Genomic DNA, 14,790 nt, shown 5'->3' on the forward strand with positions numbered 1-14,790 from the left:
GCGGTGGATTTCTCACAAACTCCTCCACTTCTGTCACTCTCATCCTGCTGCCCGACTGCTTGTTTACCGGCATGCTGTCACGTTTTCTTCTCTCACCTCCTGCCGACGTTTATGTGGTCTAGTTCTTCTTCTTCTTCTGTATAGGGTTGGCAAACAGCAAAATGGTGTAATGTGGTCTAGTTGATGGACTTCTGAGCCTTTAGTAACGCCCACCGACCGCCAAGTTTGAAGAGACAAACTAATATGATTTCCGCTCCCTTTGAGCCAGAATAAAAGCCTTTAGTTACCACGTTTTGGTGGTGATCCATAGCTGCAGTTGTTAGTTGATGAAATGGAGAAATAAGAAATGTTTTTTTTTGTTTTTTTTTAAAAAAACCCTCAAACTGTGCTACCTTTTCCCTCATTTATATCGATGTAATAATCCATTTGAGCACACACAAGTCAATATATTAAAACCTAAATTAAATTAAAATGTAATGTTATGCAAATGTCATTAATTTATATATTAAATCACATTACATTTATGTAAATAAATACATAAAGAACAAGAAAACAGCAGAAACTTCCCTCTTCCACAAATGCTATTATTTTGAAGGAACGCCTCTTCTCTTTAATTTTGCTTGATATGAGATCATTTCAAAGCCAAACTTTATCAGCTGACCTGCTCACACACATAACAGAGACTAAGCCTCTGAGAATGTGAGTCACAAGCAGAAATTAGATATAAGCTCGTCTTCCCAGAAAAGGTGGCGTTGACCATCTGACGGTGACACAAATCTAACCCTCCTATCTAAGGTACTGTGCAACAGTCTGGAGTCACTCATCATTTGCTTTTAATTTGCTTCCAAGGAGCCAGACGTTCGTTAATTTATTTTATTTTAACTCTTTATTTCTTAATGTCATTTTTTAAAGAGTCCTCTCGAGCAGTCCTCCTCTGGGCTTTATGGTTATAAGGAGATTGTTAAAGCACAAAAAATGGCAACTTTTAATTGGTATCTTTTGACACTTTGTCTCAGGTGTCTATTCCCGATGTATTGAGTTGAATGTATGAAAAATTCCAAATATAACATAGTTTGACAATGTGACTGCTAAAGAGCTATTAGCTGGAAACTTGGCATATCTCAGTTTGGTGTCCTGTCAAAAAGCCATTCTTAAGGAAGTGAAACAGTGAGAAAGGTGTGCCAAATTACACAAGAACTAGACTGCAAACCAGAGGCAAAAGGTCTTATGAAGTGATTAAACTTGACATTTAACATTTTTGGATCAAACCGTCATCAACACGTATTGAAGAGATCAGGAGAGAGGTAAACTGTAAGACTCTACAATCATCTGTAAAACACAGAGGAGGCTCTATCATGGTTTTGGGCTGACCTGGGCCCTTTGCTCTGTGTCATCAGATTTTGATCTACCAGGTAGTACCAGCTGGGAAGCATCTGAATGGCAACAAGGTCATTTTTTCACCATGACAATGATCCCAAACACACTGCCAATGCAGTAAAAGCATACCGGGATAGAGAAACTTTAACAGTGCCAGTCATGGATTGGCCTCCCCAGAGCCTGGACCTCAACATTATTGAAGCAGTGTGGGATCATCTGGACAGATAACACAACAAAAGGCATCCAACATTCGTAGTAGAGTTTTGAATGTACTTTAAGAAACCTGCAGAACTATTCCTGAAGGCTAATTAAAGAAATTACAAGAAAGCTTGGCTAAGACAGTTCAGCCTGTGCTGAAGAATAAAGGTGATTATACAAAATGTTGTGTTTCAAGGCCCATTTTTTTTTCATATAGTATCTTATTTCCATGTATGCTGGCACATGTTTCAATAAACCACTGCGCTATTTTCCCATTTTCTTTGCAAAATATAAAGAGACAGTGGCCCAAAACCTTTGCACAATACTGTACATAACTAATACAGGTGAGAATGAGGGATGTCACAGAGCTGTTACTTATGTTGACCTCTATAAATGCACGAAGGCATGTAAAACAGCATTTGTTCTGTTTGAAATTAACCTCAGGTGGACTTTTGAACTGAGAAAGAAGCTATAAACACTTGAAGCTAGTCACATACAAGCCTTTGCTGCACACTAACACCCAGTGGCAGTCCTAGCCTGTTTGGCGCCCTGGGCGAAGGATTGTACATTAACATGAAACACACACACAGCCACCAGACAGCCATCATAATTCATCATACAACAGGACAAATCAACAATTGACAACGACTAATTAATATTAAAATCTGTAACATAATGTATTGTTTGGAGTTTAGTCTGTTAGTATTTTTACCATTTCTTCTTGGAGCAACTGTAACCTACATTATTTCCTTAGGGATTAATAAAGTATTCTGATTCTGATTGTTTCAGGATGACCTGCCATTATCCAATGACACATCTGCTTGCCTGTATCTTTTGCTCGTTTCTCCTCCTCTTCTTTTCTCTTTTTTCTAAACTGAAGACATGATGGCTTTGAACTTTTCTTGTCCATCTTCCATTGGTTTTAATTTTACACTCCAGTATGAACACCCACCCCCCAACTCAGGGATCACCACAACATAACCTAATAAACCTACAACTTAGTTCACTTTGTCTAGGGTTTATTTCGAGGATTTCGCACAATCCAGGATTCAAATCATGAATACATAATGGGCTTGGATTTACAACATTATGAATGAAATGTGGTCTGCTTGGAAGCAGCAGGGCTCTCCTCCCCTTTCGACAGGTTGTGTGTGAGACTTTAAACCATCAAACTGTAAATTATAAATTTTAAATTGTTATTGATCCCTTTACCCCGAGTCCTAAAGTGTATATTTATTTTCTTACTCTTCTTATATATATTGTTTGTTTACTTGCACTGCTGTAACTGGAGCCTCGTCGTCTCGTCTCTCTATATACTGGACTGTATGTGGCGGAGATGACAATAAAGTTTACTTTGACTTCAGCAGCGAGCAGGCGCACTCACTTCTCGCGCTCACTTTTCACGTATAGAATTACTGTGCAGCATTTTTGTTCCTCTTACAGGAATTTCTGATCACGTTGCCATGTTTTCTCATCAACAGGCCTAATGTGTGCTGTGGTGTACTTTGTGAACAAAAGGGCTTAGTATTACTTTACCTAACTTCAAACACATTCATGCTTTATTGCTGTCTGTGAGTAACAATGTGACACATTATACAGCCTATCCCTGTGAATAAACAATACTTAGGCCTGCAGTTCCTGGATTCTTTAAAGCTTTCTTCAATTTTGGATTTCTTTTTTTTTTTTTTTTTTACAGTTCACTCCATCTGCAAAACAATGTGAGCACTCTGAAGTGCTGTTTCACAACAGAACCAGCCTACTTTAATGTTTGTGGCTCAGCAGTTCACTTTTAGCCTCTGTGGTCAGGAGCCTGTTGACTCATTTGTTCTGGATGTCTCCACCAGTCTGCGCGTGCTTCCACAGAAAAAGTACGTTCAGCCTGTTTACTCCACACGTACTCAGACGAGACTTTAAACAAGCCTATCATACTCTGGAAAATAAAAGTGGTTTGACCTAGATTCCAGTTGTATTTCTCACTGAACCTTCCTTTTGTTTTAGATTGTATCTATTTATTATCTAGGTGCAGCTAAACTTTGTCTTCCCTGTGTAGGACAGGTAGAGGCATTGCCCATTCCAAGTGTGAGAAGCTTCAGTCTTATTTATTCATACTTCATTCTTATAATGGCAGATATCTAATCAGCCAATCACGTGAGCTTATAAGAAGGCAACAGTAACTCAAATGACCACTCATTACAACCAAGGTATGCAGATAAGCATCTGTGAATGCACAACATGTGGAACCTTGAAAAAGATGTGAGCTACACCAGCAGAAGACCACACCGGTGTCACTCCTGTCAGCTAAGAATAGGAAACAAAGGCAAAGTCACACAGGATCACCCAAAACAAGTGATTAGTCTCAATTTCTGCCTCGAGAAATCAAATCATGGATCCATCCTACCTTGCATTAACAGTTCAGGCCAGTGGTGGTGCTGTATTTAACAAAATGGTCAGTGAGTGAATATAAAACGTGAATTTTTACTATATTTTATAACATGTGGTGGTTCTCACATTATCTGAGAAATATCAGTATATCAATGTGCAGCAGGTACAACTCTGATCTCTGAAAACAGAAGGTATGACTTCCTCTATGAGCATTTTTTTTTTTAAATTATTGATTTTGAGTGCATAATTTTGTGGCATACAGCAAGTAATAGAAAGATTGTGGTGTAATCTTTTATATAATTTAATCATGCAGCTCATATGTCTCGCTCGTCTACTGTTGATGAGAAATAGAAACTCAATTCGAGCAAAACTACACTGGCATTATTAAATGTGGCAGGATTTACAGTCCCAGTGCAGAAACTGTTCATAATTGCCCATCATAAATGCCTTGAAGCGTATCACTTTTTACCATCAATGCTGGTATGTTTTTTTGACAGTTGGTGGTTGCAAAATAATGTCAACAAACTCAGTGCAGAGGCATTTGTTGTGCACCTATTTTATGTTCCTCTGACTCAGAGTATTAAAAAAAACTTTTCTAATACTAAATAAAAAACTAACCAAAAAAACCCAAACAGGATCGATCTACTTATTTACAAACACGAGAAGCCATAATGGCAATGGTATTAATTAAAATTAAAACTAAACTCATTCGGTACACTTTTTCAGTCATTCTGTTTTAGATTTGCTGCTGTGTTTGGGATCATTGTCCTGCCATAAGAAGCAGTTTTAGCCAACCTTGCACTCTCAGGCAGACAGGCTCACATTTAGCTCAAGGATTCTTTGGTATACAGAGGAGTGCATGGTCGACCGCAGCTGCAAAACAAGCCAAAATCATCACCCCTCCACCACTGTGCTCACAGCTGGTGTGAGGTTTGTGCTATATGCTGTGTTTGTTTGTTTTTTCCAAACAATGTGCTGTCTATTTTGGCCACACATCTCCACTTTGGCTTGTGTAACATTATTCCATAGATCCTGTGAATTGTTCAGATACATCTTTGCAAATCTAAGCTGTGCTGCCATGTTCTTTTTTTTAGAGAGACATAAGAGACTTTTTCCTGGTAGCACTTCCATACCTGTTCAGTCTTTTCTTAACTGTACTGTCATGACCTTTATTATTTAACATGCTAACTGAGGCCTGTGAAATCAGAGGTGTATATCGTGGTTTCCTTGCAGTTTCCTTTCCTTTCATTCACCTTGGGGGAAACTGGCTGGGTTGTCCACTCCTGAGAAGACTGCCAAATTTCTTGAATATTTTCCACGTGAATAATAATAATATTAACCTCCTAGGACCTGAACTCTTCCACAGCATGCATTTTTAATTTCTATTTGATGTTTGGGCATACTGGGGCCTGATGAAGTCAAAATAAAGAATTTCTAGATTTTTTTTACTGATTTTTGTTTTTAAAAAAAAAAAAGAGCCACAAATGAGGATATTCATTTAAAATTTTGATAGAACAGTAGCAGTATAATGTCCTCGTAAGTGGATATCAGGCCCTTGTAGAGCAAAATTTAGTATTTTGGTCTAAATACCCCAAAATGTGATGTCCTAGGATGATAATAATAATAATAATAATAATATTGGTAATAATAAAAATAATAATACAGTGTAATATACCATCTGTTGTTGTTAATCTGAATGTGTATTTACCTAATTTTAAAACCTGCTGATTTTTTTTAAAGTTAATCTTAGATTTTAGGAGGGCATACCTTTATTGGCATGAATAGTACAAAAATGTAGGTTGAATTCCTATTTATTGTGACCAGAGACAATTATTTATATGATTTATATCCCGTTTCTGTAACAATCCGATCCAATACCAGACATCGAAAACCAAACTACTCATTTGCTGTCCGCTAGAGGTCGCTACAGCTCCGCACTAACTGCCACTACATGAAAGCTCACGCCTCCGGTACAGAGATGTAGCAAACCGATTTCTTCAGTTCGCCATGGAAACACGGTGATTGAACCAGTAGCACTAGGAGTCATGTCACACCGTGATATGTTTTACGGATGCAGACTGGTCGCTGTGCTTCTCATTTGTCTCGGTAAGTGAAGTGAAACGTCTGCAGATCCGAGGCAGGGGTGCAGTTAGCTTACCCGCCACACAAAGCTGGACACACTGTGTCAGCAGCCGGAAGTGGCTTTGAGTTGTTCTTTGAAAGTAGTGAAATATAACGTTGTTTAACTCTGCATTAAAAATTATGAACCAAGGTCATTTTTAACCTTGTCAAATTTTAACGTAAAGTCATAATGACATTTGTTCTGTTTTTGTCTTTCTAAAGAAAGAGAGATATAGCGCATGGTTTTATTTTTAAAATCAAAAGAGGAAATGGTATTAATGCGCAGGTATCGTTATCATCCGCTGTGGTTGCTGACAGGTCTGCTGAAGCGTGGGGGGCTGCAAATGAAGCTGAATGTGTCTTAAAAAACATGCTGATACATGCTGATAATTTCTACACTTTATAATTGTTCTCTTTTATTACCAGAAAAAGTCGTTTTAGTTTAGTTGTATACAACTACCATCCAAATGTCATAGTAAAAATCAAGACCCGTCAAACTAGGCAACAGTTTTCTAATCTTCTCTTCTCTAGTTTTACTGAGCCCGTGTTTAATCGGAGCCTCAGTTTCTTGTTCTTAGCTGACAACAGTGTTACTCGGTGCGGTCTCTGCTGCTGCCGCCCATCTGCTTCAAGGTTGTGTGTTCAGAAAAGCTCTTGTGCCTACCTCGATAGTTACGTAAGTTACCGTTACCTTTCTATCAGCTCAAAGCAGTCTGGCCATTCTCCTCTGACCTCTGACATGACTTGCTGACTGGATAAACAGTTAAACAGGTGCACCTAATGAAGTGGCCATTGAGTGTAGGTACTGGTTTGATTTAAACTGAAAAATCAAAAAAAGATATTTTTTGTCTGCTCACAAATAATTGTTCAGTTGTCTTTTCTTTCCATACCAAGACGTCTTTGCTGGAGACAAACACACAGGGCCTGATCATGTAAGTGCTGCTTTTTAGTTTCTTGTTGTAAATTAATGCTTTGCCACGTGCCTCAGCAATGTGTTTTTGTCAATCTCTCTGACTGTCCACAGGCAGCAGAGCGCAGGAAACACTCTGTCGGTGAGTGAGAGGGCGATCTAACATTTTGTACAACTGTTTGGGAAATAAACAAGTTCTATAGCGCATCTTATAATAATGTGTCTAAGAGCGTACTTTGAAATATTGTAGATGAGTTTAAATTCGAACATGAAAGGATGAAAGGATTAGCGCTTCCTCTTTGTTTTCTTAACCAGTCATCAGGATACATATTCCATGCATGTCTTTTCACAGAGCTGGAGGACGTAGTGATAGTGATCCAGAGCCAGAGGAACTCCTACCATGCCCGTCGCAGTGGTCAAAGGAAAGTGGAGATTCTGCAGCAGGCAGCCCGACTTGGGCAGGTAACATCTGCCATGCTTTGTTATAATCTTCCTATTTTCCTGTACACGCTCATACATGTATTGTACAGAAGGCACGCTGAGTATAGTCTCCATAAGAAAATATCAACATTCTTCTTATGTTATAAAAATCTGCTATAATCGTTTATGTGAATTCATTTACAGTGATAATGAATAAAGGAAGTTAACCATTTGAAGTCATTTGCAATCATAAGGTGAAGTAATGAGGCGCTACAAGCAGGCTCTACTCATGACAGTGTGATGGTCAGAGTGCTCGCTTTGATTGGAACCTCTTAGAAGATTAAAAAGAAGACGACTGGACTTCTTTAAGCTTGTGAAGATGTCACTGCTCATCCAAGAGGTTTCTGCAGGTGTTAGAACTACAGAAGAAGCCTCTTGGATGAGTGTCTGAGAGAGGCAGTGAAGACAAAGGCTATCTCCCGTTACAAAAGCTCTCATCAACCATCAGCCATCTTGAGCTGGTATCAGATGTTGTGGCTTTCTTCAGTTTTTTGGGCTCTTGGCTCGTATTCTAAAGGAACTAACTTCCTGATGTTACTGAAAATCAGCAGCAGCAGCCGACTTCAGAGGGAAATGAATCTCCGTGCCATCATCCTGTATCAACCATCTTCCCAGTGCAGAATGAGATTGACAGCCAAGATGGGTTTTTTTCTTATGCTTACATTTCTCTACAAGTGATTTATTGAAACATGTGCGAGCATACATGGAGATAAGTCAAAAACAGAGATTGCATGATTCTAATGAGCTTGAAAGTCAATATTTGATACGACCATTTTTATTCTTTAACACAGCCCGATTGGTTCGGGGTCACATCTGTTCACAGGGGGGTTGATAGTGATGGTTGTGTGTCCTTGTGTCCTTGTGTGTGTGTGTGTGAGTGGTCTGTGTGTGTCTGTATATGTGTAGGTGTGTTTATGTATGGCTCAGCCTGAGTGACCCTTGGCCCCTGTGGGACATGGTTGAGGAGGGTGGCCTTGCCCCTCCCCCGGGATGTAAGTACTTTTGGTTCCAGGGTGCATGGCTTGATGTTTTGCCGTACTTGTTGGCCCACTCCTTTGGAGGTTGTTGTCCAGGGTGGCCTCTTCAGTGCAGTTGGGGGCTCTGCTGAGAGTTGGGCGGTTCTCAGGCATCTGAGGCCCTGTTTTTGTCTTTGGTGGCATGGGCTGCCTGTTGTCTCTGGGTCTCTGGGGGCCTTGCTCTTTGGCTCTAAGGGCTCCATCTGGGGCCCACTTCCTTCCTCTGCTGCTATGTGCACACAGTTGTCATCGAGATGTGGTCTCGGCTCTTCAGTACTCTGTGGGAGCAGCAGATGCCTGGGTCTCCTGGGTCTTTCTCTGTCTGATGGGGCCGTTATTACCAAAATTGTTAGTTTGTGTATCCATCCATCCAGGTGCTACTTTTTTGCAAGTTTATTCTTTCAGGTGCAGCACTTGGAGGCCCATCATGCTTTTTCACTTGTGCTCTGTCCTCTTGTCCTTTTCATTTCATCTATTTCCCCTCCCTTTTTTTCTTGCTCTTTTTCTTGTGCTTGTCAACTCTGGCAATGCTGTATTAGACATGCACTCATGTGAGTAATAGTAGAAATGAATAAAGAAAGAAAGAAAAGACTAACACAAACAAAAGGGGGCCTAAAGACTCCAGAGCTCGTCTTGGAAAAGCAAATATGTTTGGCACAACAGTTCATTTAGATCCTGATTCTGATTGCAAAAGCTGCCAGACATGAAGACAGGCTAAAAAAACTCCAGCCAAGCTTTCTTGTAATTTCTTTAAAGAGTCTACAGGTCAGGTTTGCATAATTTGGCACATCTCAGCCTTTTCTCCCTGTTTCCTTTCTTTGAAAATGGCTTCTTGGCAGCCACCCTTCCACTCAGACCATTTCTGTAGAGGCTTCAGTGAACAGTGGATGGATCAAATGTCAAAAGTTGTTTGTTATGTATAGACACAAAACTGTTACATCCCTTCACTTAGGTGCTTATATGCTTGTGTGCAGTATTGAATGACTCAACAAGAAGAAACAAACATTCCTGTGAAAATGGTCAGGTACAAGGTCTGCATTGAAAATGTGTGAAAAAGCAGCCAATGTCCAAAGAAAGAAAAGCTGGAGAACTATTACTCAAGTCAGTTTAAAAGATTACAAGAGTTTTCTCCTAATTAGATGCTTGTTTTGAAATTTGGGGGCAGGTTCTTACATACAGACTGGCGACCTGTCCAGGGTGTACCCCGCCTTTCGCCCTATGACAGCTGGGATAGGCTCCAGCGCCCCCCGCGACCCTGAAAAGGATAAGCGGAAGCGAATGGATGGATGGATGGATGGTTCTTACATAAACTTGTCTTGAAAATCTCCAGGTCAACCTCTAATTAAAAATTGCAATAGTGTATTTTATTTTATTTATTTATTTTTTTCATTTTTTGTGTCCCGTTTGGATCTTTAGCCATCAGAATTGTTGTCTTAAGGCCAAGAAAGATGCCAAGCGGATTTATTTTACCAAGTGAATCATCATGGCCTTGCCGTATTGGTCCATTTGATTGACCTTTATTATAATTATGAATTTATTTTATTTTTGGTTGCTACAAATGGGACAGATATAGTGTATTTTAACTAAAAAGGCAAACAAGGTGGAAAAAACACATTACTGCATATGGCATAAAGAGACGCCAGCATCCCAGCATGAAAACACCGTCACGTTGATGCAGTACAGCAGAGAGAGCATCATCATTTAGGGCTGCTTTGCTGTTTCTGGGCCTTGGTGATTCAGGTGGACAATTACTCCAAACAAAGTAAACCTAAACACACACACACAGACCGCATTCAACTGCAGATGCTGATGTATTGACTCCATTATGGGTGAGCTTAAGCAGTTGTGTAAAACGCAACAGTCCTCCTGAGCATCGTGCAGGTCTAATCCGCAGATAATTGAAACACAATTTGGAGGTTATTGCTGCCATAGGCGTTCATTAAATCCAATGGTTCATTTACACTTTACACCATAATTTTAAAGCTTTAATGGGTGAATTTTGTCTAATTAGAATACAATTTAATTCTCAGGGTTTTTTTGTATCGATAAGCATCACTGGTGTTAATGGACAAAACATAAAGCCACCTCCACGCTTGCTTAGTTTAAAGCTCATAAGTGAGCTACTTTAGTTTCTATGGTGGATTTTTATGGCTGATTCTTATGCCTGTTTTATGATTGCACTTTACTGTGCCAGCAGGACAGGACAGCAATCCTTTAAGTACTTTAGCTTTTAGTAGGTGTCAAAAAATGTTAAAACTGATTTATGCTTTGTTGTGGTATTAACATGGCACCAATAGATGTCCTCCTTTCCACAGAGCCTCTGAAGGAAGCCAGGCTCACTGTTTTCATGCAGTAAGCATTTAATGGTACCTGCCTGCAGGGTATCTCTCAAAAGTAATTTGTTACCAGTGAAATGAGATGACAGGTTTATGGATGTGATGGGGTGCAGTAGATGTAGATGTTTATTTTCCTTTGAGATGAATTGGTACTGTGAAATATGAGTCTGATGTTTTCTCTTTACCTGCAGTTTAAATTGAGGAAAAACTGCCTGATTGCAAGAAATGGCCAAAAATTCAAGCAGCAGGGGCTCTGTGAAAAGATTTCCAAAGCTAAATCGTAAAATCTTCACTTTCACCCTTTTTTTAAAGAGCAGGTGGTGATCGAAAACTGTAGCGAAGGCGTAAAATAGAAAAGGGCGATGAATGTTGGTGAGTTACTAATGAAATCAATGTTTAAAAAAAAACCCCAGAAAAATATGCTTTACTTTTAGTTTTTGCCTAAAAGAGTTCCAGCATTGTGATTGGCTGGAGCCATTCTATGTAACATTTAAACATGTTATCCTTTCCCTCGCTCCTGGTACTCTGGCTTCCTCCCAGGTTGATTGGTGATTCTAAATTGGCTGTAAGACATTTGGCCTTTGTGCTGCTTTAACAAGTGAATTTCCTCAGTGCGGCATTAGTAAAGTCTCTATCTCTGGCCTCCTTCACTACATCAATGAATCTTCTTTGTGGCCTTCCTCTTTTCTTACTGCTTGGCACCTCTATCTTTAATGTCTTTGTCCAGTATATATGCGCTATCCCTCAGCTGCACAGGTCCAAAATAGCTCTATCTATTCTTTGTCTCCATGTGCTGTCTACAAAAACCATCTGCCTTTTGTAGACAGTTTCGTTTCGTAGGTGGGAGAACACACAGGTCCTTAGAAAGGCTTTTCAAGCTTTGTGCATCTCTATAATGTTTCGTCTAAGGTTCAGTGAAAGTAGTTGGAAATGAGACTGTTTGACGGATATGGGTGCAGCACCATGCTTGTAGGAATCTTGTTAATCTGATGACTTTTCATGGATATAATGTCATTTCTTCACAAAAGCTGGAAGGGTGTGATTGGAACTGAAAGCTTTTGATTTGATGCTTATTGTAGCATAAAGACCTTAAAGCGGTTGCGTAATCCTTGTTTAAGGTGACTTTTCTGCTGATGTTGATTTTCACTGACGGCACGGTTTAAATGCTGACTCTGATGTCCTGCCAGCTTGTTGTTTAACTCTCTTGCAGGCTTTTTTCCTGCAGCAATTAATGGTGGTGGTCAAAATGTGACTAAAATATCATCAATAGCATCTCAGGTTTTAATTCACCAGAAAACAGCGCTTCAACTTACAAGTGAGAAAGTTCTTTACTAAAACACACAGCCCACTTGCACGTAGAGCAACATGTCTGAGTGACCTTTATAACAGTTTTGGAAAAGTGTTGTGTCCTTTTTTAGTCAAGAGTGAAATGAGGAGGTGGTTAGCGCTGTCATATGCTCTTTCAGTCTGAAGCCAGCATTGTATGATTGTACAAAATGAAGGAGAGGGGGAATCATCAAACCAAGCTTTGTAAATGGAACATCAGATAATGGCTTTATTCAATATAGCAAAGAACATCCGTGTGGTCGAACATAAATTTACAACAGAGTGAAGCATTTTATTTTGGTCATAGGTCATGTTTTGTAGCAGCCGTTCATCTTGCATAAATCAATTTGCACACTTGACATAACTTAATAGCTTGCACACCTCTCTTGCTGCCAGACAGTTAAAGGCCTTTTAGTCTCCTGGTTCTGTAACAACATATGTAACGAGGGGCTTAATCTCTGCACCAGCTTTCACTTCAGTTGATCCATACATCAGTTATTCCTCCCAATTGCTTCTTTACAACCAATTTAAATAGCTACATGGAAAAGACTTATGACTGTACGAGTCCTCCATTTTCTAGTCTCATTCTGAGCTTGTAATCGCCGAGACTATAGGCTCTATATGAAGTAGCACAAATCCCACTATACTGAAACCTGCTGCAGAGGGTGTCTGCAAGATTGTTTCCTGAACTCTTCTTTACTGAGAACTAAGTTACTGAAGTAATGATTTTAGGGAGAAAAAAAAGCATTTTTTTGTCTAAAAATTTTTTAATTATCAGAAATAAAGTGTTGATTATATGTCTGATTTTAATTGAAACCATACTAACTTTTTTTAATTTGAAAAATGGACGCAGATTAAATACTTAAGGATTTTCTACATAATGTAGTCTTGATGGCGCTCCACCAAAGCTGCAACAGATGTTAGGAGTTCAGTAAAATCAAAACCAGAACCAGTTTATGAATTTGAATAAGAAGCAGCTTCTTCTGGTTATTGAAATTGACTGACATCACATGGTAGCTCCCCCAAATTCTCTACTATGACTCTTTTGAAGCATGGAATAAAACTGGCAAATCCCATAAAGTGACTGGGATGTCCCAAACACTTTTGGAAAGCCATTTTATTGCACTCAAAATCCTGTCAAAACCTATAAATGGAACTTGCTGTTACCTCTCTTCAGGTCAAGTTGTGCCTCTTGTCATATTTCAGATGTCTGTGTTCCCAGATGGTGGAATTTGAGTTACATTTTAATGTCATGAAACATTTTGGCAGGCAGGACTCGGGAATGAGGGATAAAATAAAAGGCAGCTTTATTACTGAGCTTATGAAAACTGTGCGCAAAATGCAAAAAACTCAAAATTAGCAAGATACACACAGGATAACGAGAGGCGAGGGAACAGGTGAGAGCCCAGCTGGGACTCATTACAGATGACAAGACAGAGGAAGTAGAATTAGGCACAAGATACAAGAAGAAGAATAGACACCAGAATAAAAGAAGAAGAAACAGAACGTGGGAACAGAAACACCAGCTTGACACAAATACAGACGCAGGATGCAGAGACCAGACCGACTCAAGGACACAGCTCTGGAAACAGGAAGGGAAAACAAAAGATAAAAATAAGACTCAACCAGAGAAGAAGAACGTAGAATACAAACAGACTGCTGGAGGATATGATGATGACAAAGGAAAAATAGGAATCTTACAAACATTACAAAAGAGCCAAAGTAAGAAACAAATGAGACACAAAACAAAACCAAATCTTGAACTCAGAAAAAAACTCAAAAAATAACATTTAAGGTAAATATATCAGAGAAACATCCAAAAACGACTCCAACAGAGCTGCAGGGTAGGTCACTAGAACTTTTCCAGTAAATAAATAAAAAGTTTAAATATCCATTCTGTAACATAAGTTTGAAGTTGACATACAGTACTGATGAATCACTATGTTTTAAAGAAAAATGCTAGCTAATATAACAAAGCAATGGGCTTCAACGTATTGTTCTTGATTGATTTAAATCTGCATTCATTAAAGTTTAGGTGTTTGAAATAGAAATTTAGTCCACATTTGCATTTATTTACACCTTTGTAGTTCTGGTGTTTTGTGTGTTTGTCTGTTGTAAGACTACGGTCATCATATGTATGCGAAATATGTTATTTGATGTATTGGTACTACCCGTACTAGTAAACTATGGGACTTATGCAGAGAAACTGAAATCATCATAAATGAATCATTAAAATGCTTCTGTAGGGGTTCAGCTCAGTGTTTTTCATGTGACTGCAGGATGATTCAGCTCTTATGTGCCATGCAGGGAGTTCCAGTGATTGTTCTTCTCCATGAGCTGTCACAGTATGAAGGGGACTGGAGTATCCTCCCTGCACTTCCTCGGTGAGTGTTGAGCACTCAAATGAAGATGAGTAACTTATTAAAATTACGTTGCATGACAGTTTATTTAACCTTGATGGTTTGGCGTTGTTAAGTTGTCAATCTTCTCAGGCTCTTTGTCAAATGTGGACATTCAGCTTCCTGGTTGTTCTTCATAGAGGAGGAAACCAAAGTCACACTGTCTGCTCTGCTGGAGGTCCTCAACAGATATCCAGCTCAAGAGGTGAGATACACACACACACACACACACACACACACACACA

The 14,790-nt window shown here is 39.3% G+C and overlaps 2 protein-coding genes across 4 annotated transcripts in view; one reads left to right on the forward strand and one right to left on the reverse strand.

Annotated features, from left to right (window-relative positions):
* LOC102297905 (mesenteric estrogen-dependent adipogenesis protein) overlaps window positions 1-180 on the reverse strand; it is a 2,419-nt gene extending 2,239 nt beyond the window's left edge. Inside the window, exon 1 of the mRNA XM_005928124.3 lies at window positions 97-180. The gene's annotated coding sequence lies outside the window, so the exon portion shown is untranslated. The remainder of the gene's footprint in view (window positions 1-96) is intronic.
* A 5,704-nt stretch (window positions 181-5,884) lies between these two features.
* The window catches only part of b3glctb (beta 3-glucosyltransferase b), a 22,754-nt gene continuing 13,848 nt past the window's right edge, over window positions 5,885-14,790 (forward strand). For 2 of the 3 annotated variants that reach the window (XM_042223323.1, XM_042223324.1), the window contains exons 1-6: window positions 5,885-6,063; window positions 6,973-7,010; window positions 7,103-7,130; window positions 7,341-7,450; window positions 14,454-14,530; window positions 14,639-14,750. In XM_042223323.1, coding sequence (XP_042079257.1) covers window positions 6,003-6,063; window positions 6,973-7,010; window positions 7,103-7,130; window positions 7,341-7,450; window positions 14,454-14,530; window positions 14,639-14,750 — 426 coding nt within the window. In that variant the 5' untranslated portion in view covers window positions 5,885-6,002. Of the gene's footprint in view, window positions 6,064-6,780; window positions 6,877-6,972; window positions 7,011-7,102; window positions 7,131-7,340; window positions 7,451-14,425; window positions 14,531-14,638; window positions 14,751-14,790 lie in introns of all 3 variants that reach the window. The other variant, XM_042223325.1, reaches the window with a different exon arrangement.

Source organism: Haplochromis burtoni, unplaced genomic scaffold, assembly GCF_018398535.1.
Source record: "Haplochromis burtoni strain Fernald_Lab_line unplaced genomic scaffold, NCSU_Asbu1 Contig_109, whole genome shotgun sequence".
Lineage (NCBI taxonomy): Eukaryota > Metazoa > Chordata > Actinopteri > Cichliformes > Cichlidae > Haplochromis > Haplochromis burtoni.